At 38.1% G+C, this 25,283-nt stretch overlaps 1 protein-coding gene across 2 annotated transcripts in view; it reads left to right on the top strand.

The window, feature by feature from the left end:
- The window catches only part of LOC124709124 (DNA helicase MCM9-like), a 172,146-nt gene that overhangs the window by 105,494 nt on the left and 41,369 nt on the right, over window positions 1–25,283 (top strand). For both annotated transcript variants that reach the window (XM_047240782.1, XM_047240783.1), the window contains 2 exons: window positions 12,721–12,896; window positions 20,397–20,645. In XM_047240782.1, coding sequence (XP_047096738.1) covers window positions 12,721–12,896; window positions 20,397–20,645 — 425 coding nt within the window. The remainder of the gene's footprint in view (window positions 1–12,720; window positions 12,897–20,396; window positions 20,646–25,283) is intronic.

The raw sequence follows: 25,283 nt of genomic DNA on the forward strand, positions 1-25,283 counted from the left end.
AAAGTTTTGAAAATGGTACAGCTGATTTAGAATACCGGTTAGTTAATTTGGATGCAAGATGGAACAAACTAGTTCATACGAGAATAGTAGTAATAATAAAAATGATTGGCAGAAGATGGTGACACTAGTCCAAAAACAAATTATGGTTCATCTACTAGAAACAAATTGGCCAATATCAACTGTTTGAGAAAAAAAGTGAGACGTCTGGAATGCAATAGAAAAAAGAAAAGGTGGGGGGGGGGGGGGGGGGGGGGAAGATCTATCATCAGAACAATGAAAGGTATTTTGATCATTGGAACACTGAACCATTTGAACATAGAGTTCATTCATACAATCATCTGATTTGGCCCCAATTGATTTCCACCAAAAATGTTGTGCGGTATCCCAGGCTGGTGCAAGCCAATCAATTTGGTACCACTTCATCAGCTTCTGTGTCAGTTTAACTGTTATTTTATAAAGTAGCGAATGAAACGGCAAGTTTACTGTCCTGTTACCAAGGACTGTTTATTTATATCCACAACACGTTTTGAAGGTTTAAACCTTCATCATCAGGTAGATTTATGTTTGTTAGTATGAAGTGTGTGTTGTGTTATGATTTGAGGTATATTGTGGCACTTTCTAGTGGAGAAACAAAACCACTATTTCAGAACATGGTTTTGGGGAGGATTTTGACTAAAAACTAAATGTATAAGGGGCGTTCAAAAAGAAAAGAGCCAGAGCCTGGGGTGCGCAAACCAGTGACAGGAGGGTAATATTCTGGCGTGTGTAACGAGGTGTGGTTCTGACCAGAGCGTGGAAGTTCACAGCCCATCGCTAGAGGGCAATCATGCACGTCAGGTGACTATAAAGAGCTAGCAGCAGCATGCTTCAATCGTCCAACGCTGCCAGTCACATTGCAAACAGTGACATGGAAGTGTCAAAAGAAGAGCAAAGAGGAGTTGTTCATTTTCTGACAGCAGAAGGAGTAGGAGGAACAGACATTCATTGATGAATGTCACAAGTATACGACGAACACTGCATGTCCCTTGCAAGGGTCAAGGCATGGCACAAGCACTTCAGGGAAGGACAGGTGTCATTAGCCGATGATGCGCAGTCTGGAGCACCACACTGCATTACCGATGACTTCGTCCAGTTGGTGGATGCACTCATTACCCAGGACCGCCAGGTGACAGTGAAAGCCATAGCTGCCATGGTCGGATTGAGCTTCGGAAGTGTTCACACCATCATGAAGGAATGACTGCATGTGTGCAAAGTGTTTGCCCAAAGGGTGTCCCACAGTCTTCAGCCACACCAGGAAGGATGTCGAATGGCCCACTGTCTTGCTCATCTGTAGCGCTATGCTCAGGAAGGGAATGCATTGGCTGGAAATGAGTCATGGTGTCACCTCACTCCAAACCAGAATCAAAACGACAAAGTCTCCAGTGCAAGCATCCAGGGTCACCACCATCAAAAAAAGCCAAGGCCATCCATACGAGTGCAGGAAAGGTTATGCCGATGTTCTTCTTTGACCAAGATGCCCCCCCCCCCCCCTCTTGAGATTCACTTCCTGCAGCATGGGACAAAAGTAAATGCTCAGCGTTACTCGCAAACCTTGACCATCCTTCACCAAGTAATCAAATTGAAACGACCAGGCAACCTCACTCATGGGCTCATTCTGCTCCATGACAATGCAAAGCCTCATACGGCATACACAGTCGAAGCACTCCTGCAGAAATTCAAATAGGAGGTCCTCGGCCATGCTCCTTACAGTCCCGAGCCCTCTCCCTGTGATTACACCATTTTTGGTCCCCTTAAAAAAGCTCTGAGGGACAAACTATTCACCTCGAATGATGAAGTCCAGCTGTATGTCCGGAACTGGTTAACATCGCAGCTCCAGGAATTTTATGATACAGCCATTCACTGCCTCATGTCTCAGTGGGACAAGTGTCTCAACAGCCAGAATACCTCCAGTGGTCACAGGCTCCTTTCTCTGTCGTAATACATCACATGTAAACTGTCATACTTTGTAAGCAGAGGTGGTGTCTGGAAACTATTAAGTGCAAAGAACATATTGCAAAGCAGAAACATTATCTTGAAGCACAAAGAGTATATAGCTTTAAAAAATATGCAGATAGATACACAATTTAGATACACAATTTATGCTGTTAAATAGTACACATACAGACTCACGTTGATAGGGAGCGGTGTGATGGTATATTTGTAAATGAAGCATTTCAACTTTTTCTTTGGGGAATGTCAGGGTAACATAACTAATTATTTATGCTGAATATGAAGGGGAGCATGGAGAGGTGTTGGGGGGGGGGGGGGGGGGGGGGCGGCATGTGCACATGCGCACATTGCAAATTTAATAATGCAGGCTCTTGTTACGTAGATCAAGCTATTGAAAATGTTTTCATTTTTGTCATTTAAAATGGATTCAGGTTTTTTACTTTGTTGTCTGTATGTTTGGGGTGTTTAAAGGATGTCTAGTTTTTTGTCTTTGGGTTAGATATGTAGGATGCTGATACTTGCATTGTTGACATGATGTTTTGTTTCATGCGGGTGGTTTTGTTTTTTACTGCTGTTATGTGTTCTTTGAATCTAATCTAAAATTGTCTACCTATCTGGCCTTTGTAGAAACAGTCATAGTCCAAACATTTAATTTTGTACAAACCTGTATGGTGAAGCGGATTCTGTGAAATACTACCCAGGAATGATATTTTTTGAAAGATGTTAGTTTCTTTTTGTTTTTTTATGATGTGAACACTATTGAGTGTTTTAGGGTGTCTACTATGGAGTTGTTATACCCATTTGCATTAGCTGTTTGTCTTATTATTTCAATTTCTTGTTTATAGTTATCTTCAGAAAGTGGTAATTGGATTTCTCTGTTGATCATATACCCAAATGCTGCCATTTTGTGGGCTGTGGGGTGACAGGAGGAGCTGTGGATGGTAGTGTGTAGTGTTGTAGACTTCCGATAAATTTCAAAATCATATCCGTTATTCGTAATGTGATGTTAAGGTGTAAAAAATTTATACTGTTGGCTCCTTGATGTTCAACTATGAACTTTATATTTTCATAAATGTTGTTGAATAATTGGTACAATTTATTGATATCATCTTTTGTGACATTAATTAAAGTGATGGTATCATTTATATATTGTAGTAGTAGATGATGTTTTTGAGGAATGGGTGATTGGATTGAAATCTTTGCCTTCTAAATTGTTTATAAATATTTCAGATAACAATCCAGGCCATCTGCTTGTTTGTAGAGTTAATTGTTGAATTTGAAATAGTTGTGTGAGAATGTGAATTCCAACAGATCCATCAGTTCAGTGATGTGAGTGGAACAGGATTTTTTTTTTTTTGTAGGTTGGCATAAATTATCAGTAGCATGAGATCCATTGGTACAGAGGAATAAAGATTTTGTATGTCAAATGAGGCAAGTGTGGCTCCATCAGGAACATTTATGTTTTTGAGGATTTTCACTACAATATTCATCTGTCCAAAAAGTGTCCATTTTTCTGCATTTGTCCTTATTCTCCTTTTCCTTCCTCTCTCATCGCTCCAAATATCTTTCTCAGATTATTAAGCTTATCCATTACAGATATTTTAGAACCCATGATTGGTAATTGATTGTAAATAAGTTGCTTAAATAGCAACCAGTCACTTTTTTGAATAATTATGGTTTTTTTTTTCCACGAACCGGTTTTCGAACCTTTTCAGATTCATCTTAAGATGGTTTCTGGAGGTTACATAATTATTTTTAGCATAATGCTGGGTTCTGGCTTGCGACAGTATGGGCAACTTTTTCATCAGTGTCCATCTGTCTGCTTCCATTTTGCTGTTTAGTTGGTATATTACTTCCAACACTTTAACACAATATATATTAGTGTAAACTCTGACAGCAAAACATTGCCAGCACCCAGCATGTACTGTACAACTGTTCCTTTTCCATCTCAATAGCAGCCTTCGTCCTTTGTGGTAATCACCCAGCCTTCTGATCTACACACTATTATAAGTCTTAATATAGTCAGATAAATTGATTTTTGTGTTCCTACTAACCTTTCAGGACCTGAATATTTTCTGCAACAAATAATATCAGTTTCCACTTCCTATATGCCTACTTTCTTAAATTTCTGCTGTTATTCTTGTACCAGATGGTTATAATTAAACTTTCCCTATTTAACAGGTTATGACACAGAAACTAATTACCATGAAAGTACCAAACTTGGTAGTATTAATGTCCAAAGTATGGGGTGCATGATTTCCGTGTGTCACAGTGTCACAATCAAGTTCCAACTGTGGCCACCAGGTGCCGCGATCAGTCATTGTGATTCATAGTCTTACACACCTGACCAGTTGCAGTGCACTTGTTGACGTGTCAACATGAGCTTCAACAAAAGGAGCAGGCATTATTGGTTAAACTCTATTATTGAAACAACAGTAATGCTGCAGCTGCACTTCGAGAATATCACCAGCTTAAAGGGTTATGGAAGAGTCCTCTCTCTCCACCTGCTGTGCGGAGCATGATGAAGAAGTTCGAATCATCTGAGAACTGGGTGTCGCTCTAGGAAAAGGCTGACGACTGATTGCACCACAGGCGGTTGATGAAATCGCTGTTGCTATGGCAGACAGCACTGCATGCAGTTCTCATTCTCCAGGCAGTGTGTGTGCTATGACACGACAATTGAACATCCCTTGGTCCACTGTACGAAGGTGCTTCAAACCATTTTCAAATGGTATCCGTACAAGATCCATATCGTACAACAGCTTGCACCAAAGTATGCACAATAATGTGTTGACTTCACTTTCTTGCAAGGATTGAAGTTGATGAGGGCTGCCCTGGACCATCCTTTGGACAGATGAAGCTCATTTTTCTCTGAAAGGTGAGGTGAACACACAGAATTGCTAAGTGTGGGGATCTTCACCTCCAGTCACTGTGCATGAAGTTCCTCTGTATGGTGAATGTGTCACCATATGGTGTGGCTTCATGGCTACGTTCATCATTGGCTCATTCTTTTTGGAACAGGTTGGCACTCAAGGACCAAAGACGTACAATGTGACTGGCCAGAGTTAATGTGATGTGCTTCACCAGCATGTCATACCTGCTCTACAGGAGAGGGACGCTTGAACTAAACAGTTTTATTGCAGGGTTGACCCCACCGCACATCACTCGTCAAGTTCAACTGCTTCTCTGAAAAACATTTGGAAACGATCGAATTATCAGCTGATCATTCCCAAATGCTTGGCTGGCATGATCACCTGATCTCATTTACTATGATTTCTGGTTGTGGAGCTACCTGAAGGACAGGGTTTACTTAGGGAACATTCATACATATGCTGATCTGAAGCACAGCATATTGAGAGAGGTAGCCAGCATACCTACAGATGTGCTTCATTCTGCTGTGCAGAATGCAATCCTGCACTTTCAGACTCTTCTGGACACATTGAGCCACTTTTGTACTGGTATGTAATGGTATGATGTACTGTAGCAACACATTAAAAGTGTTTCAGTTGAACTGATTCTGCATTATTTCTCTGCCCCATGTCCTTGCCATTAATGCTACCAAGTTTGGTACTCGAACGGCAATTAATTTCTGTATTATAACGTGTTAAATAGAAAAAGTTTAATTATGACCACCCAGTATGTTCTGTTATTATTGAGCCTAGCTATTTAAACTTTTCCACTCTTTTCTATTTATTTTTATTGAAGTCTCTCCTCTATCCCCATCGTATCTATCTCTTATCATAATATACTTTGTTTTATCTATATTAACTTGCAGTCCTGACTTCTGCACTGCTGCTTCCAATGTAGCACAATTTTCCTTTAAGGCTTTGATATTCTTTGAAAATAATGCTACATCACAGCATATGCCACTACCTTGACCTGCTTGTTAAATATTGCCCCTCTTGGATTTGTTGGCATTTGCCGAATGATGTTCTCTAGTGCTATGGTAGTGCTAAGTTAAAGAGTAGCACAGAATCACATCTCAACTGTAAATTTGTTGTTTCCGTCAATATCAATAACAGTCATGGTAAAGCCTAACCTGAAATGTCCGCAGTCGAGGCTATTTTTGAGTACAAAAACACATCAAAAAAGTTTGCGATGACAACACAGCACGTTCACTTCTACTGAAATTGTCTCAGAAATAACATCGTTCCACCGACCTACCTAAGCACGACCATGACCCTTTCTCACAGCTTTCCTTCTGCCAGTACCTTGTCTCCTACCTTCCAAACTTGCCCATGAAAGACAGAGGTCCCAAGTTTGAGTCTCGGTCCGGCACACAGTTTTAATTTTCCAGAAGTTTCAAATCAACACACACTCCACTGCAGAGCGAAAATTTGATTCTGGAAACATCATTCCAAATTATATCAAGATTGATGTCAGAACAGATCCAGCAACTGCAAAGATATCATTGGAAAATTCACAAAAACTACAGGTGAAAAGCAAATTGAAAGAAATTTATAGTAAAAAAACAAATGTATGATACACAGCTTTATAGAGCAGAGTACAGTTGGAAAATCTGCTTCATTGAATATTATTCTATTACTTGAAAAAGTTGGAAAATACACTGAATTCATTGTACAGGAAACAAAAGCCACACATATGAAAAAACTAGCTACTTTACGAAAAATGTTACCTCCCAAAACTGAACCAAGCCAGCTGAAAGAAACTGACATTCTATACCCCTTTCCTCAACGTCCCTGACATAAAATCCACTGCAGAGGAAGAGGCACTATTCAGCAAAAATTACAACACCACATTCAAGTTCAGTTGGACCAGAAGAACTCAGAGAACTTTATCACTAGTGTTTCACAGCTTTCAGCTCTCGCCTTTGAGAAGAAAACTGATAGAATAGCAGCCTGCAACAAAATCAACATTATTGAGAAGGAGATTGCAAAATCTCTGCTTTCCCACCAAACAAGAAAAGAGAAGAAGGCTTCACACCTAAATTAAATACAGATAATGCAATAATTGTAAGAACTGACTAGGGTACTACTACTGGTGTAATGAACAGAGCAACATACATAGAAAAAGCTTTAGACTTCTTCCAGGCCAACAACATAACAGAAATACTATAAAATCCAACAACCAGAATACAAAAAGAGATTAAATACATCTCAAATAACATAAACTTTCTACTCACTATTCAAGAAACACTGTAGCAATGAACCCACAAGCAACTTACCTTAAGCATACCCAAAGACAAAAATGGGGCTCCTATGAGGCCTATTGTGAATTGCAGGAACAGCTCAACATTCAAATTCAGCAGAAAGCTCTCCAAAATTCTTAAAGAAAATTACACATTTGATTATAGTAGTTCACTTAAAAACACAGAAGAATTTATGGACCCACACTTGCCTAATTTGACATACAAAACCTTTATTCCTCTGTACCGGTAGATTCACACTACAGATAATTTTTGCCAACTTAAAAACCTTCCACTCGCATTACTGAACTAATGGACCTATTGGAATTCACATTCTCACACAACTATTTCAAATTCAACAATTAACTCTACAAACAAACAGCTGGCCTAGCAATGGGCTCAAACGTTTCCGGATTGTTACCTGAAACATTTATAAACAGTTTAGAAGATGAAGCTCTGAATTACAATCACTACCTTCACAAAAATATCATCTGCTACTACAGATATACAGATGATACCATCATTTTAATCAATGACACAAAAGATGATAGCAATAAATTGCACCAATTATTCAACTCCCATGAAAATATGAAGTTCACAGTTGAATACTAAGCCGCCAATAGTGTAAATTTTTTATACTGCACCATTAAAACAAGAATAATAGGCACCAATTTGAAATTTATTGGAAGCCTATCACAACACACACTACCATTCAGAGCTGCTTCTGTCACCCCACAGCCCCCACAGAGTGGCAGTATTCCAGTATATGGTCAACAGAGCTATCCAACTACTGCTCTCTGAAGATAAATGTAAACAAGAAATTGAAATAGTAAAATAAACAGCTATTGCAAATGGCTATAAATATTCCATAGTAAACACCCTTAAAACACTCAATAGTGGCAAACCAATCACATCACAAAAAAAACAAAAAGAAAATAATGCCTTGTGATTTGAGCTTTAAATGAAAATGCACTTTCCGTGTGAAACCAAGTAACAAACTTTTATTAGTCCACAGAATGAAAGTAACACAATTAGACTCAAAATGAAAAATGATGCAAAAGAGTATGTATATGAAAGTGACCATAGCAATTGCACCAAAGATGAATGTTCTAGCAGAGGCATTGATTCTAAATTTTCAACACCCCCACTAGAAGTGATGCCTCTCAGCGCTTCAGTTTCGTAGTGCAAATTCTTTGATTAATTGATGATGTCTGGTTCTTCGGCTGTGAGCATTCATCTCATTGAAATCTGCTCCACTGTTGTTTCTCCTGAAACAGTTTGTCCTCTGATGATATGATGCCTGGTGTCAATGAGTTTAATGCAGCCTTTGTATCTGCTTGTCTTTGACAGATAAGTTGCACCTTTGTTGTCACAAAACAATTTAATCGGGCCTTCATTTGGAAAAGGAGATATTTCTCTTTGGAGCTGTTGCAGCCTGAAGTGCTTCTTGACATGGAGAAGCTAATGCTGTGTACTCTGCTTCTGTTGTCGAGAGAGCTACTGTTGGTTGTTTTCTGCTGTTGCTGCACCTTGAGAAAAAAAGAAAAAAACTAATGGTCAATTTTCTATCTGCAGTGCCCCCAGCCCAGTCAGCATCAGTGTATCTTGTGATGTCATGGCCCTCGTCTTTAGAAAATTTTAATTTGAAATCTTTAGTTCCTTTTAGATACTGAAGGACTCTTTTTACAGCTGCAAGTGGGGTAATCGTGGGTTAGTGTTAAACTCACTCACCACTCCAATTGCATTGCTAGATCTGGTCTAGTACCTAGTTGAACATACATTAGGCTATCTATCCAGCAGTGTGGATACCAGATGACAATCTTCCATGTTATATATTTGTAAAATTGATTTATATAATAGGTCTTATCCAACCATAAAAGTCCATGCTTGTGATCTATTGTTACTTGGATTCCTATATAATTGGATACATCTCCAAGGTCTTTTAGTTTAAAGTGCTCTTTTAATTTCTCCTTAAATGCAATTTTTTGTTGCAGATTGTTGCACAAAATTAGCATGTCACCTACATATGCTGCCAAAATGACTATATCGCTTCCGTCATTTTTGTGGTAAACACAAGTGTAAACTGTGGATTTACTGAAATTCAGACTTAATAGAGCTTTGTCTAGTTAAATGTTCCAATTGAAACGTCACTTTTTATGTCTGTAGACTGCTTTCTTAAATCTTTTAATGCCTTCATATTTAACCATCTTTGTCATGTAGTCAACTGTGGAAATTTTGACATAAATTTCTTCTTTTAAGTTAGCTTGCCAACAAGCTGTCACTATATCCCAATGAGCAAAGTCCAAGTTAAATTTAGCAGCTAAACTAAATCAATATCTGAGTGAATTGTATCATAACACTGGCGCATAAGTTTCTTCGTAGTCCATATTTCTGACATGTGCACATCCCTTAACTACCAGACGAGCTTTATGACGGATTATGTGTCCTTGTAAGTCTCTCTTTGTCTTAAAGACCCTCTTGACATATGTAGCTTTTTTGCCTGGAGGCAGGATTGCTTATTCCCACATTTGATTTTCTGATTCTGACTTTAATTCTTCCTGAATTGCCTCAGTCCATTTCTGCTGGTCCCTAGATTGCAATGCTTCTTCCAAAGTTGATGGTTCTAGTTCTTGTGAATCCTCAGTGTGCTAGGACGCATGTTCATCCATGTTCTTTATTCTTGGTACTTGGGAAGATCTTCTGAGTACTTGTTGAGGTGGTTCAGAGTCTAATCGTGCTACTTTCATTCAGTGAACTAATAAAAGTTTGTTATTTAGTTTAAAACTGGAACAGCATTTCCATTTAAATCTCAAATCCCAACAAATTCATATGAGATTACCAATGTCTTCAAATGAAGAGGCATAAACATGTCCTTGACCACTGACAACAAGTTTGAGTAGAAGTTACCTCACAACAGCAACACACAGAATCCACTTCACCATACAGATGTATACAAAATGGAATGTTTGGACTGTGACTATTTCTACATAGTCCATACGGGTGGATCATTTGAGATTAGATTTGAAGAACTCGTGGCAGCACTAAGAAACAAAAAGTACCACACATCACTGGCACGAAAAGAAACACCATGTTCAGCAACATAAGTATCAGTATGTTACATATCCAACCCAAACGCAAAAAAATTAGACATTCTTGAAACATTCCAAATATTCAATCATCATAGAACACAACCTGAATCCATCTTAAATGACAGAAATTCTGGTCTGGGCTGCTGGAGTTGGTAGTCATGTCTGGATAGGGTGTGCTGACTTGTGTGAATTAATGGTGTGTGTCTGTCTCTCTTTTACTGACGGAGGCCGTGGCCAAAAGCTTACATGTAAGTGCTTTTAATTATAGCTATCTGCAACTTAACATGCCATCTTTATGGTAAGGAGCTATTTGTCTTTTCCTATATTGTTGATATCCCAGCAAAATTTGCTATTTATGTATAATTGTACCACTGTTGGCAACATAATTATTGTACTTATGTTTTGCGACAGGTCATCTGAATATACAAATGAGTATGAAATTTTAAGCTATATAAAGTTGACAGAATAGGATTTGTATACCACTTGAAATATTTATTCTGATGCATGTATTCATCAACTCACACAAAGATCTCCAAAATCCTTTGAAACTTATTACGAAATACTTGTGTTGTTTTGCTAAATATTCTTTAAGTATGACAGTTTACATTTGATGAATTACGACAGAGATAGGAACATAGAACCACTGGAGGTCTTTAATTGTTTGAGTTTCACATTTACATATACTGTAAGTTTAATTTTTAGTCAAAAACCTCCCTAAAACCACATTCTGAAGTAGTGTTTTTGTTTCTCCACTAGACAGTGCCACAAGTTACCCCAATGTTGTAACACAACACAAACATGTCCTACTAACACTTGTAAATCCACCTGATGGTGGACGTTTAAAACGTTCAAAACGCATTGTGGATATAAATAGTGACTGACAACAGTAAACTTGTTGTTTCATTTGGTATCAGTAACATTCACGGTAAAGCCTAACCTGAAATGATCGCTTTTAAAGTCATCTATTAGCTTCTCATTTGGCCTTGTGGAGCAGAGTGAACCCTGTTTTTAGTGGTATTCACCAAAGGAAAATTTCTGGTGGTCCCTAAGAACTGAAGCCAGTTTCTAAACATCATTAGCTAGCAACGCTAATGCTGAACTACAAAGGATATCTGATATCCACATATTACTGCATCTAATGTTGTTTGTTACTGGAAAACATGTTGGGTCCAATGCAAAAATTGTAGCTGATGTAAATAAGTGGGCTTCTAGAATCTGATTCCCAGGACAAAATATATTCATTGCAAAAACATTGGTCAAAGTGCATTGACTGAGAAATGGACTGTCAAAAGATAAAATATAATTTTGACATAAAAAAGTCTTTCAGGGTTAGTCTAAGAACTTTTCATCTTTCTATAACAATACAGTTTCCAGCTATTTGCTAAAGCAGATGTGGATATTATCTACAAGAGTAAATTATTTACTCTTGAAATTTGTTGTCAACAATCTTTTCAGAGTTGAGAGCAATAGTGGCATTTACAATTGCAATACTATAAGAAAAAAAATGCACTTCATGCTGGGCTGGAGCTAGCCAATGCCCTACCAAAAAGTCTCACAACCCTTCCTACTAACAAATTAAAAGATCAGCTAAAAAGAATTCTAATTGAAAGCCCTTTTTATTCCCTAGACGAGTACTATATCTGTATGAAAAATGCTTCATAAATATGTCAAGCTCATAGTTTTCAGTAACCTACAACTAATATAATGTTGATATAAACAATATTTGTAATATTGTGATTGATTACTACCAGATGTAAAATCCATCAACTACCAAATGTAAAATCCATCAAAATGTAAAATTTATTAATACAAACAAATCTTTAGTTTGTAATTTATACACTGACGTATTCAGAAGAATAATCTGTATGATGTCCTGAAACTGTATTGTTTCTAGGGATTGTATTTGATTATTCGATGTTGAATAAATATTATTATTATTATTATTATTATTATTATTATTATTATTATTATTATCTGGATTATCTAACAACAATCTAAAAGAAGGAAGAGTGGGGTTTAACAGCCTGTCAGTAACAGTGTCATTCATACCAAGCTAACCTTAGATTGTGGAGGTAGGTAATACTTGTAAACTCTGAAAAATCTATAGAGAAAAACAAAGAAACCATATATTCCAACATGTAAATTCCCAAATTGAATGGTTGCAGTATACAGAATTAGATGTGCAGTGTTACACTTCTTCTCTTTACTGGTATTTGTACTTGTTCTTCCCTGTCTTTTTCCTCTTTGAGAAAAATTTCTCTATGTATTTTTCTCAAATGTTGCTAGAGTGTTCTTCAAATTTTTCATATGCTCCCAAACTTTTGCTATCTTTCTATCATACATCGAAAGGTGCAGGGCCCACAAAAGTTCTATCAATACAGAGAATGTGGCTACCTGAACCAAAATGGTCTTTTATCAGCATATTTCCATTGTGCAACTAAGTTTATGTTTCACTTCAGAAGCCTTTTGTAACTATTTAATTATATTCAATTTCAGGCTGGTTTAGTGTGCAAGTTGAACACCAGATGTACTGTACTTGCTGCTACCAACCCTAAAGGACATTACGACCCCGAGCAGCCAATCAACATTAACATAGCACTGGCGAGTCCATTATTAAGTCGCTTTGACCTAGTTCTTATACTTCTAGATTCAAGAAATTCTGACTGGGACAGGTAACATTCTAAAGCACAAGAACACTGCTTGGAAAAACTTGTATTTACTGTCTGTCCTTAATAGTATTGAAAGTAAATTCACATTTATATTAAGTAATTTTATGTGATCCAGATTATGCTGAATGTTAGAAAGACCCGTATGTTGTGCACCTGTGCCACGTTCTCCTACATCCTGTCCTGCCATATCTTATTTTGTCGAAGAATAAAAAGTCAAGACAGTAAACAAAAACAAGTGTTTTTAGACTGTACACTTTCCATTTAATGCCTATGATAAGTTAAATTTTGAAAACTATTTTCATTTTTCCAAATTTCCATTTTAGTGATCTCTTGCTGCCCATCCACTCTAAATAGCAAATCTCTTGAACTGGTCCTATTCTTCTGTTGTTAATGTGAACAGTTTTTTTCAGTATGTTGATTATATATTGTTTTTGTTCGTTATAACAGATTTTCAGACCAACTTTCAAATTTGAACTAAGAAATTCTTTGATTTCTTGTTCTGTGTTCAAAGAAAACTGTACAATGTCATCATCAAAACAAAGATTGTACAGGTTTGTTCCATTCACATGTATTCCGTCTTCTTTTACCCAATGTAATGGTGTAAAATTTCTTCTAGAACTGATGAGAATAGGTTTGAAGATGCAGTAGAACCCCTCTAATCCAACCTTGAATGGTCTGTCACTCTGGTTAGTCCGACCGTGCTCAGGCTCGCGAGCCTGTGCCAACTTGTCACTGACTGGAGGCCTGTCGGGCCATTGTTGTGGTGTCTGTCGCTGTGCATATTGTTATACTGTACGTTATTGTGCAGTTTTATCCTTTGTTGGGATTAAAAATTGTCATTGTTTGCTTAATTCCGTGTTCTCTATAGTACTTATTACTGTAGATTCATTGTGTGTACAGTTGTCTGTTTTTCAACATGTCTGGATTCAAACGTAAACACTAAATGAAAAATTAACAGTGCTACAAAGACTGGACGAAGGAGAATCGCTCCAAAAAATTGCAAAGGAACTGAATGTAGATGTTACGACAATTAAGGATTGGAGGAAGAATCGGAAAGACATTGAATCCTATACAGTTACGACTGATGGTGAAAACACTCTGAAGAATCGCAAAACATTAAAAGAGCCTAAACTTGAACTGCTTGATAATGGATTGTGGATGTCGTTTTGTCAAGAAAGAAGGAAAGGAACTCCAATATCCAGGCCAATTCTCAAAGAAAAAGTAATAGTTTTGCACAAAAAACTGGAAGCCGAAAGTAAATTTGCTGTCAGTGAAGGCTGGATTGATCGTTGGAAACCTCGTCTTGGTGTTCAATTTGTTTCTATTTCTGGTGAAAAACTATCTGCCACTGCCGGAGCTGCTAAGGAGTTTTCTGTTAAGTTTCGAGAAATTGTAGAAGAAAATGAAATGTTACCCTGCCAAGTGTTAACATCGACGAGACAGGGCCGATCTTTAAAATGTTGCCAACAAAAACACTTGCAGCTTCAAATGAATCCGTGGTAGGAACAAAACTTACAAAAGATAGAATAACAGTCATTCCTTGTAGCAATGCAGATGGTGCCCACAAGCTCCCCTTGTTCGTCATTGGCAAATCGAAGAAGCCAAGGGCTTTCAAAAATATAAACTTATCTTTCTTGCCGGTTTATTACCGCAGTCAAAAATCTGGGGTGGATGAAATTAAGTCGGAACTCGTCAAATACAGTGGAATGCCAGGTCTTAAATGGCTACACTGGATAATTGAAGTGGCGTGGGAGTCGGAACAGGTTCCATCAGACTGGACGAAGGCAGTAATCACACCAATCTTTAAACATGGAAACAGAAAAGATTGTAACAACTACAGAGGTATCTCTTTAATCAGGGTTGTGGGCAAAATCTTCTCAGGTATTGTTGAAAGGAAAGTGCGAGTATTAGTTGAGGACAAATTGGATGAAAATCAGTGGGGGTTTATGCCTCTTGAGAGGTTATCAGGACCAGATCTTTAGCTTACGGCAAATAATGGAGAAGTGTTACGAGTGGAACAGGGAATTCTATCTATGCTTTATAGATCTAGAAAAGGCATATGACCGGGTTCCTAGGAGGAAGTTATTGTCTGTTCTACATGAGTATGGAATAGGAGCCAAACTTTTGCAAGCAATTAAAGGTCTTTACGTAGTCAGGCAGCAGTTAGAGTTGACGGTAAATTGAGTTCATGGTTCAGAGTAGTTTCAGGGGTAAGACAAGGCTGCAACATGTCTCCACTGTTGTTCATATTATGTATGGATCATATGTTGAAAACAATAGACTGGCTGGGTGAGATTAAGATATGTGAACACAAAATGAGCAGTCTCGCATATGCGGATGACTTAGTTGTGATGGCAGATTCGATAGAAAGTTTGCAAAGTAATATTTCAGAGCTAGATCAGAAATGTAAGAACTATGGTATGAAGAATAGCCTCTCCAAAACGAAAGTAATGTCAGTGGGAAAGAGATATAAACGGATTGAGTGCCAAATAGGAGGAACAAAGTTAGAACAGGTGGACGGTTTCAAGTACTTAGGATGCATATTCTCACAGGATGGCAACATAGTGAAAGAACTGGAAGCGAGATGTAGCAAAGCTAATTCAGTGAGCACTCAGCTACGATCTACTCTCTTCTGCAAGAAGGAAGTCCGTACCAAGACTAAGTTATCTGTGCACCGTTCAATCTTTCAAACAACTTTGTTGTATGGGAGCGAAAGCTGGGTGGATTCAGGTTACCTTATCAATAGGGTTGAGGTTACGGATATGAAAGTAGCTAGGATGATTGCAGGTACTAGTAGATGGGAACAATGGCAGGAGGGTGTCCACAATGAGGAAATCAAAGGAAAAACTGGGAATGAACTCTATAGGTGCAGCAGTCAGGGCGAACAGACTTAGATGGTGGGGGCATGTTACACGCATGGGAGAAGCAGGTTACCCAAGAGACTCATGGGTTCAGCAGTAGAGGGTAGGAGTCGGGGTAGACCAAAGAGAAGGTACCTGGATTCGGTTAAGAATGATGTTGAAGTAATAGGCGTAACATCAGAAGAGGCACCAATGTTAGCACTGAATAGGGGATCATGGAGGAATTTTATAAGGGGGACTATCCTCCAGACTGAATGCTGAAAGGCATAATCAGTCTTAAATGATGATGATGATGGTGGTGGTGATGGTGATGGTCATCATCAAAAATCTGCTTGGGTGGACTGCAACCTTTTTAAATCCTGGTTTTTCAACGAGTTTGTGCCATCAGTTGAAAAAGACTTGAAGCAAAAAAATCTGTCTGTGCTCTACTGCTTTTGGATAATGCACCATCACATCTATCTGAGGAAGATTTGATGAAAGGGGACGTAAAAGCTCTCTTTCTGCCTCCTAATGTGACCTCACTCATCCAACCAATGGATCAGGGCATTAGCGAATGGTTAAAAAGGCGATATCGCAGAAAATATATCAGCTAAATCTTGGAAAAATCTGGAGGGGGTCATAACTTACTTGAGGCAATGAAATCCCTGAACATCAAAGATGCTATCTACACAATCACTGCAGCATGGAATGAACTGAAACCTGACACACTGCGGAAATCGTGGCGTAAGCTTTGGCCACAAGTTATGTCTGAAAATTAGCGTACCGAAGATGAGCAAAACAACGAAGCACTGGATATCATTAAAGATCTACAAACTCTGGAGCTGAACGTCCCTGGTAATGAAGTTTAAGAGTGGATCAACAAATGTGACAAAGACTGTGACACTTTTGAAGAGCTCAATGACGACCAGATTGTTGCCGCTGTTAGCCAGGAAACTGTGAATGAGGACTCGGAAGGCAAAGACGGACAACCCATCGGATTTCACACAACGATGCAAAAAAACACTTTTGACATTGCCCTTCAATACCTCGAACAGAATCCAACTAAACTCCAATGGACGTTTTGTGGATAAAAAAATGGAGGGACACTGCAGCGAAATCTAGAATAACATCTGCTAAACAAAAATGTATCACTGACTTTTTTTCCAAGTAATTTGTTTTCGTTGTTACTATAAAAACAATGCATACAGTATAATCATTTCTTAGTTTATACGTACAGTAGTTTATTTCTTTTCAAAAAATTTCTTTTTTATCTACAATGTTATATACATTTTTTAGTTTACAGTATAGATCGTTTATACGTTATTAAGTACAGTACAGCACTGTAATTTGTTTGTCGTTTTTCCTTTTAAAACCAATACATATTATAGTGTGTGTAGACTTTTTTAGTTAATATATTGTTTAACACTGTGTAAAAAACATCTTTTTATATTACTGTAGACGTCTTTTAGTTCTTAAATAATTTAATTTTTTGTACTAAATGTCTTTTTATATTTTTTGCAATAAATATTTGATTTTTCAGTTAATCCGACCTTTTTTTCGTTCCGACCATGGTCCTGGTCTCGAAGGTGATGGATTAGAGGGATTCTCCTGTACAGAATCTCATTCCTTGGCCCCCTTTCACTTTTGAATTACCCAGTACCATGATGAGTGGTAATAGAAGCTGTAGCATTGACGTATATACTTCTCAGTATACTAACAAAGGTTGAATCAGACCTTCTTTCTAAATGGATTTCAGTTGAAATTCTGTTGAAACTGGCTAAAAAGCTTTCTCAGAATATATGAACCCTAGACAAAGTGCTGAGTTATACTCATTGCTACATTCTGCAGTTCTGTTAATGACTTGCAAGAAAAATCCCTTGTTATTTTTCCTACGAGGTTGTTGACATTGTAGTGAATACCTTGTTCATTTCACTTAGGTGGCTGATTGGTCTGTAGTGTTTCAGTCTTGCTTGTCGCCATCCTTGGAAAGTAGAAACATTAGAGCTATGTTCCAATGTCTGGGACTTGTCGTAACCTACAGAATTTCAGGAAATAATTTTGAAATTACTTTTTGTATTGCTCTTCCTCCAGTTCTGATCATTTCTAGTGACACAGTATCTTCTCTTTGTGCCTTTCAAGATACTTCAAAAAACTATACACGTCATCTCTTGTTCATTCACAAATGTCGTTATTTCCATGTTTAACTATGTGTTTTGGAATTCATCTCTTAAATACTATAAACATTTAAAAAATTCTTTGAACAATTCCCCCCCTCTTCCCCCTCCATCCCATCACCCCCACTCCATCCCCATCTCCCATTTGGGATTTTTCTTTTTGTATGTTTCAAAGCATTTTTGCCAACTCCATTTATTATGTGATTGTTTCTTTTATCTATTTCCTTCTAACCTTACATTTTCCCAAAACCCAGAACTTGTTACTTAATTTAATCTGATATAATGTTCTATTATTAAGTAAATTTTCAAAGCATACATTTCTGATTTCCTGCAAACAGTTTGATTCCCTTGTGGCTTGGTATTTATTTTGAGTCTGCACTGCACTAGTCTGTGACCACTTTAAATTCTGATGTAGATTAAGACTGCAGCATCCAGTACAGTTTGTTTATTTCTTGATAGAGTACCCTCAAATTCATTTTTCATTCCATTTGGTTCACGCCAAGTCATTATAATATTGGATAGTGAAATGGATGACATGATTACAGTGGTTCCTGAGGCTGTTGGAATATTAATGTGTGGAACAACTTAATCGTATCTTTCAACAGGGCTTCAACTGTGTATCATTGCACCCAGAAATGTGGAACATCCTACCCACAATCCTTTCCGTCCCTCCGAAAGTCATACTCCATTGCCTACTGAATCTATATAATATCTTAATCCATCCTTACACCACATCTACTCTGGAGTAGAGCTGCACCCACATCCACTAGTTCGGTTTTGTCCAGTTTGTAACAATATTGTGGACTGTGTAAACAGTTCTGGTCCAAAAATGGATTGCTACAAATATTGCCAGGCCACAGTGGCCAGCAATGTTGCTAAACTTGTAGCTGCAGTATTTGTACTTGGCAATGTTATTGAGCCATATTGGTGGCTATATACAATTTATATGATATGGCCTGTGTAAATGCACATTAACTTCACTCATCCTGCATTCGCATCCTTCACTCCATAGTTTGTGCCCCTGGCGTACGCCCACTTGCACTGCAAATCTACACCTCTACATCATTGTGCGCAACACACAGTTCCCTCTGCCTGGGGGTGAGAACTTGCTCACCTGTGCCACATTCCTATTTTGTGTGCTTGCTGCCCCTCTTTCCCACATGTCAGTCACCCTACCTCAACCCTCCCTCCCACTGCCCATCTCATTCCTCCTCTCACCAAATTCACACCATGCAGCCCCTCACCCCATTTGAACTCCAGTGCTGGGGCAGTGTATATATATATATATATATATATATATAATAGAGGGAAACATTCCACGTGGGAAAAATATATCTAAAAAGAAAGATGATGAAACTTACCAAACAAAAGCGCTGGCAGGTCGATAGACACACAAACAAACACAAACATACACACAAAATTCTAGCTTTCGCAACCAATGGTTGCCTCGTCAGGAAAGAGGGAGCTAGAATTTTGTGTGTATGTTTGTGTTTGTTTGTGTGTCTATCGACCTGCCAGCGCTTTTGTTTGGTAAGTTTCATCATCTTTCTTTTTAGAGATATATATATATATATATATATATATATATATATATATATATATATATATATATATATATATATATATCTAAAAAGAAAGATGATGAAACTTACCAAACAAAAGCGCTGGCAGGTCGATAGACACACAAACATACACACAAAATTCTAGCTTTCGCAACCAATGGTTGCCTCGTCAGGAAAGAGGGAAGGAGAAGGAAAGACAAAAGGATATGGGTTTTAAGGGAGAGGGTAAGGAGTCATTCCAATCCCGGGAGCGGAAAGACTTACCTTAGGGGGAAAAAAGGACAGGTATACACTCGCACACACACACATATCCATCCACACATATACAGACACAAGCAGACACAAGTGTCTATCGACCTGCCAGCGCTTTTGTTTGGTAAGTTTCATCATCTTTCTTTTTAGATATATTTTTCCCACGTCATCCAAAAGCTAGCAATGTTCACAGTCTTGTTTACTGAGTGTCTCAACTATACATTGAGTTGTTGGTTTCACTCATCAAATTGGTTATATTCCTCCAAGGACTTAACGTTACCAGAATTGTGCACATTCTTTGCTACTTCTGGCAGACTTAACAATGGAGAGAGATAATTCCCAAACATCAGTTGCAATGGCTCATGGTACTAGTACACACTTAAACCCACTTTGAAATTGAAAATAAACCACTGTATTGAAAAGCTCCTAATCAGCTAAGCACTGGAAATGTAGAACATGATGTTGTAGATGTTTCCTCTCAATTTTTTTGTTATAGTTATTCTTGCTTTATACTTTTAGTGATACATTTTTTTTGACAATGCAGTTGTGTGCCTGGCAAGGAAGTTCAGACCACAACGTCAAAGCTTTCAGAAAGACCCTGTCAAGAGCAAGCTGTATGTAAGTGCATGTCTACATGTTCCTGCTTATTTTCACAGTCTCTCAATATTTTTGCAGGCTAGTTTCAGGCTTTATTCTGAAAGGGAGGGATCCTGTCAGGATCTTTTCTGAGGAGAGCAAATGCAGTTCCAGTGATTTGTGGGAGCTAGAAAAGCTGCAGGCATATTTCTGCATCATCAAGCACATTCAACCATCCTTCACAGAGGAAGCCAATGTCATTTTGACACAATACTACCAAGCTCAGCGTAAGGCCGACTCTAGAAATGCTGCAAGGACTACTGTACGTTTACTGGAGAGTCTTATAAGGTATGTCTCAAACTAACATGCGGATCTGTTTGGAAGTCAACAGAAAAACACAGAATGAATAATGTCTCATGAGAAAAAAAGTATCTTTCAAAAGCAAACCAAATGAAATCTTATTGCACAGGTAGGAATTCATAGTGCAGTTGCTTATTTGTATGATATGCCAGGCAACACATTTTCACAGCCGGCAACTATTTACTTTATGCTATACTGTATCACTTACTTCTACTTGAGGACTGATCTACAGCATAGAAGAAATCGCAAAGAAGAAACAGATTCATTTTACATTTCCACATCTTGCTGTGAAGTAGGTTGGTTGAAGTTAGATGTTGTGGGAAGTAGGGAAGCGTGGTCATAGAAAGACCAGGATTTCCGGTCACACTAATCAAATAGAGATAATGCAAGAATGGGTCTAATAATAAGTAAGAAAACAAAAACGTGGATGGACTACAATGAACTGCATAGTGAACACATTATCAAAGTCAAGATGGACACAGAGCCAAGACCCAGATCATTAGTGCAAGTAGTACTGTCTCTGCAGATGAAGGAGAAATCATTCAGTCCATCATGAGGGATGAAAATTTAACTGTGGTATATGATTGAAATGGTATACAATTGCACGGGCTTTCATGAGAAGGTGGTTACCATAAAGTTTTCTGAATATGGTGCTATGTCATATTGTAAAATAACTACCATATTTACCCAATTATAAGACACATTTTTTTCTCAAATTCGTCATTTGAAAAATACAGGATCATCTTGTATTCACAGATTAAACTATTACTGATGATGTTAACATTTTTACATTGTTTAATAGAGTATATAGGGGTCGTCTTACATTTACAGATAATCTTTCACTTCTGAGGACACATCCAGATTCATTTGGAAGGGGGGGGGGGGGGGGGGGACTGGGAAAACAATACTCGAGCTCAAACAGGCTCAGTATTTCCTGATATGCTGTAGCACTCGATACAGCATTGATATTGCTATGACAAATGACTCAAATGGTGCTAGTGCAAGGTATACATGAGGAACTACAAATTACCCACAACAACAATCTATTGTGCTGCTTAAAGTTTGATAATTTTGTGAAACACAGGAAGAAATAGCTTTAAATTCTAACATCATACAAACTCTTGTTGTGTTTGAACAGGTTTCCAATAAAAGTTTTCATATATGTGTAAATATTGTATAAAAACATTGTGCTGATTCTTGAGTAAAGGTAACATTCAAAGGTGAAAATGTTGTCCTTCAAACTTGATTCTTAACTCCAGTCTGTACATATTTTATTTGGTTATGAGACACTGTAATGATTTCTGAGTGGGTTGCAGATGAGAGATTCGGTCGCTGTTGACGTATTAAAAACATAACCAGCTTTTAGTCTGCTTTAGAACATGATGGTGACATTCAAATGAAACAAGGAAGAAAATTAATCCCGAGTGAAATGTTTAACTAATGAAGTAAATACTGTTAAACTGACTGTAATTGTTATCTTGCAACTAAATCACAGCAGTGAGAGCCGTAGTGGAGGTAGTACCAACAGGCGTCATTAGATCGTGTAACGAGCGTAATTTTGAGAATTGGACCGAATTGTGATTGAGATCTTTTATTTGTATATTAGTTGCTGTTGTTACAAATGACTTGCATCCTTGAAGAGATTGCAGTCCTTGTTTCACAGTAGCTAAAGCACAGCATCACGGAATGTTTGGAGAGGGATCACTACACCTGCTTGGCTGTGAACAAGGATGAATGCGAGAACAGAGTACTGAGCAGGCAGTGTGTTGTATTAATAAAAAATAAATAAATAAAAATATTATTACTAAATAAATATTATTAAATATTGATATGAAAACACATTTTTGCTGGATATAATATGACTGCATTATTAGAAATGTTCTGTGCTTATTTGAATTTTTCTTGGCTATCAGATTTTGCTTATATTTCAATTGTAATTACAGACAGCAGACTCAGAGAACACCGATGCTTGTCATAATCGAGAAAATCCTCCTTATATGGTTTTCACTCCATTTCAATAAATAAAAAATACGTGATACTGTTGTTCAGTATACTATTATTCATGCACACACATGATACATATGTCTGCTTGTGTCTGTGTATGTGCGGATGGATATGTGTGTGTGTGCGAGTGTATACCCGTCCTTTTTTCCCCCTAAGGTAAGTCTTTCCGCTCCCGGGATTGGAATGACTCCTTACCCTCTCCCTTAAAACCCACATCCTTTCATCTTTCCCTCTCCTTCCGTCTTTCCTGATGAAGCAACCGTTGGTTGCGAAAGCTAGAATTTTGTGTGTATGTTTGTGTGTCTATCGACCTGCCAGCGCTTTTGTTTGGTAAGTCTCATCATCTTTGTTTTTAGATATATTTTTCCCACATGGAATGTTTCCCTCTATTATATACACTTTCAACTAAGTGTCACATATCGAAGAATTGCCATTATTGACAAGTTGCTTGAAAGGAGTTACGTATTCTACCCATCACATGTGTTTGTGAGAGGTGTACATCCTAATAAACTGGTTAAATTCTTTAAAAACCCATTCTACTGGGCTTGCTTCTGGGTTAAAAAGGCGTACTAATATGTGCTTTATGCCCTGTAAGGTCATTAATTGTTTCCACTTTTGCCCAGCGAATTATGAAGCATTATCAGTTAGTAGTGACTTTGGTTTACTTACTCTTCTCAAATAGTCTCCCTCAATTCTTTTTCTGATATTTGTGGCTGTTGCATTTTTAATGGCATACATTTTGATATGTTTCAAGAAAATATCATATAGTGATACTACATATCTTACTCCTCCTTTACTTCTTGGATATGAACCAGCTATGTCCAGGGATACAATATCTATAGGATTTTTTGTGAGTATTGGGTGCAGCTCAGTATATTTTGACACATTGTACTGTTTTGACTTTTGACGTATTGCACACTTTCTTAATACCTGTAGGACTTGTCTTCTCAAATTTGGAAAATAACAAAGTGTTGCAATATTTCCAGTACATTTGCTCACTCCATAATGTCACCATATTTCATGTGTATGTCTTATAAATTTCTCCATATATTCTTCAGGAATACACTCACACGCGCGCGCGCGCGCGCACACACACACACACACACACACACACACACACACACACACACACACCATTAATCAGATTTTTCATGTTTCCTATGAAACACCCTTGTACTCCTCATATCATTTACTTACTTTTCCACCTTCATCTCGCTAAAGGTTTCGCATGACTTTACTCCATCTGTGATCTTGCTGTTGTATAATTTTCATTTGCTTACGAGACATATGGTAATCATACTGTTGTGCTGTACCTTGCATCAATAACGTTCTGAGTTCTGCATCCTGCTCTGTTAATTCACCAAGTTCCTCTAAACCTTGTGGTAACCTGGACAAGGCATCTGCAATAACATTTTAACTTCCTTTAATATAAACGATCTTGAAATTGAATTCTTGTAAATATAGACACCACCTAGCTAATCGATGGTGTAATAGTTTACATGTTAAAAGAAATGACAGTGACTGATGGTCACAATAAACTTTGGTAGGTCACAATAAACTCTGGTAGTCTTGCCCCACAAAAAATATTCAAAGTTTTTAAATGCCCATATTACCGCTAAACTTTCCAATTCTGATACAAAGTAAGATCTTTCTGCTTCTGAAAACATGCGACTAGCAAAACTGATGACCTTGAGTACTTCCTTACCTTCTTTCTGCCGCATCTGGAACAAGCATACCCCCAGCCCTTGAGATGAGGCATCTGTGCATAGACAAAATCCTTGGACACGTCAGGGTGGCTAAGAATGTTTGCATTGATTAATACCTGCGTAACGTTATTAAAATCCTCCTGACACTTATCATCCCACAACCAAAGCCTGTTTTTCATAACAAGTTGAGTAATGCATCACTGTTCATGAGTTGCTGTGGTACAAATTTACAAAAAAAGGATGCTAGTCCTAAAAAACTGCTACTCCTAAAAACCCCCCCCATGAACCATGGACCTTGCCGTTGGTGGGGAGGCTTGCGTGCCTCAGCGATACAGATAGCCGTACCGTAGGTGCAACCACAACGGAGGGGTATCTGTTGAGAGGCCAGACAAACGTGTGGTTCCTGAAGAGGGGCAGCAGCCTTTTCAGTAGTTGCAAGGGCAACAGTCTGGATGATTGACTGATCTGGCCTTGTAACAATAACCAAAACGGCCTTGCTGTGCTGGTACTGCGAACGGCTGAAAGCAAGGGGAAACTACAGCCGTAATTTTTCCCGAGGGCATGCAGCTTTACTGTATGATTACATGATGATGGCGTCCTCTTGGGTAAAATATTCCGGAGGTAAAATAGTCCCCCATTCGGATCTCCGGGCGGGGACTACTCAAGAGGATGTCGTTATCAGGAGAAAGAAAACTGGCGTTCTATGGATCGGAGCGTGGAATGTCAGATCCCTTAATCGGGCAGGTAGGTTAGAAAATTTAAAAAGGGAAATGGATAGGTTGAAGTTAGATATAGTGGGAATTAGTGAAGTTCGGTGGCAGGAGGAACAAGACTTCTGGTCAGGTGACTACAGGGTTATAAACACAAAATCAAATAGGGGTAATGCAGGAGTAGGTTTAATAATGAATAGGAAAAT

This window comes from Schistocerca piceifrons, chromosome 7 (assembly GCF_021461385.2).
Source record: "Schistocerca piceifrons isolate TAMUIC-IGC-003096 chromosome 7, iqSchPice1.1, whole genome shotgun sequence".
In the NCBI taxonomy this organism is placed as follows: Eukaryota; Metazoa; Arthropoda; class Insecta; order Orthoptera; family Acrididae; genus Schistocerca; species Schistocerca piceifrons.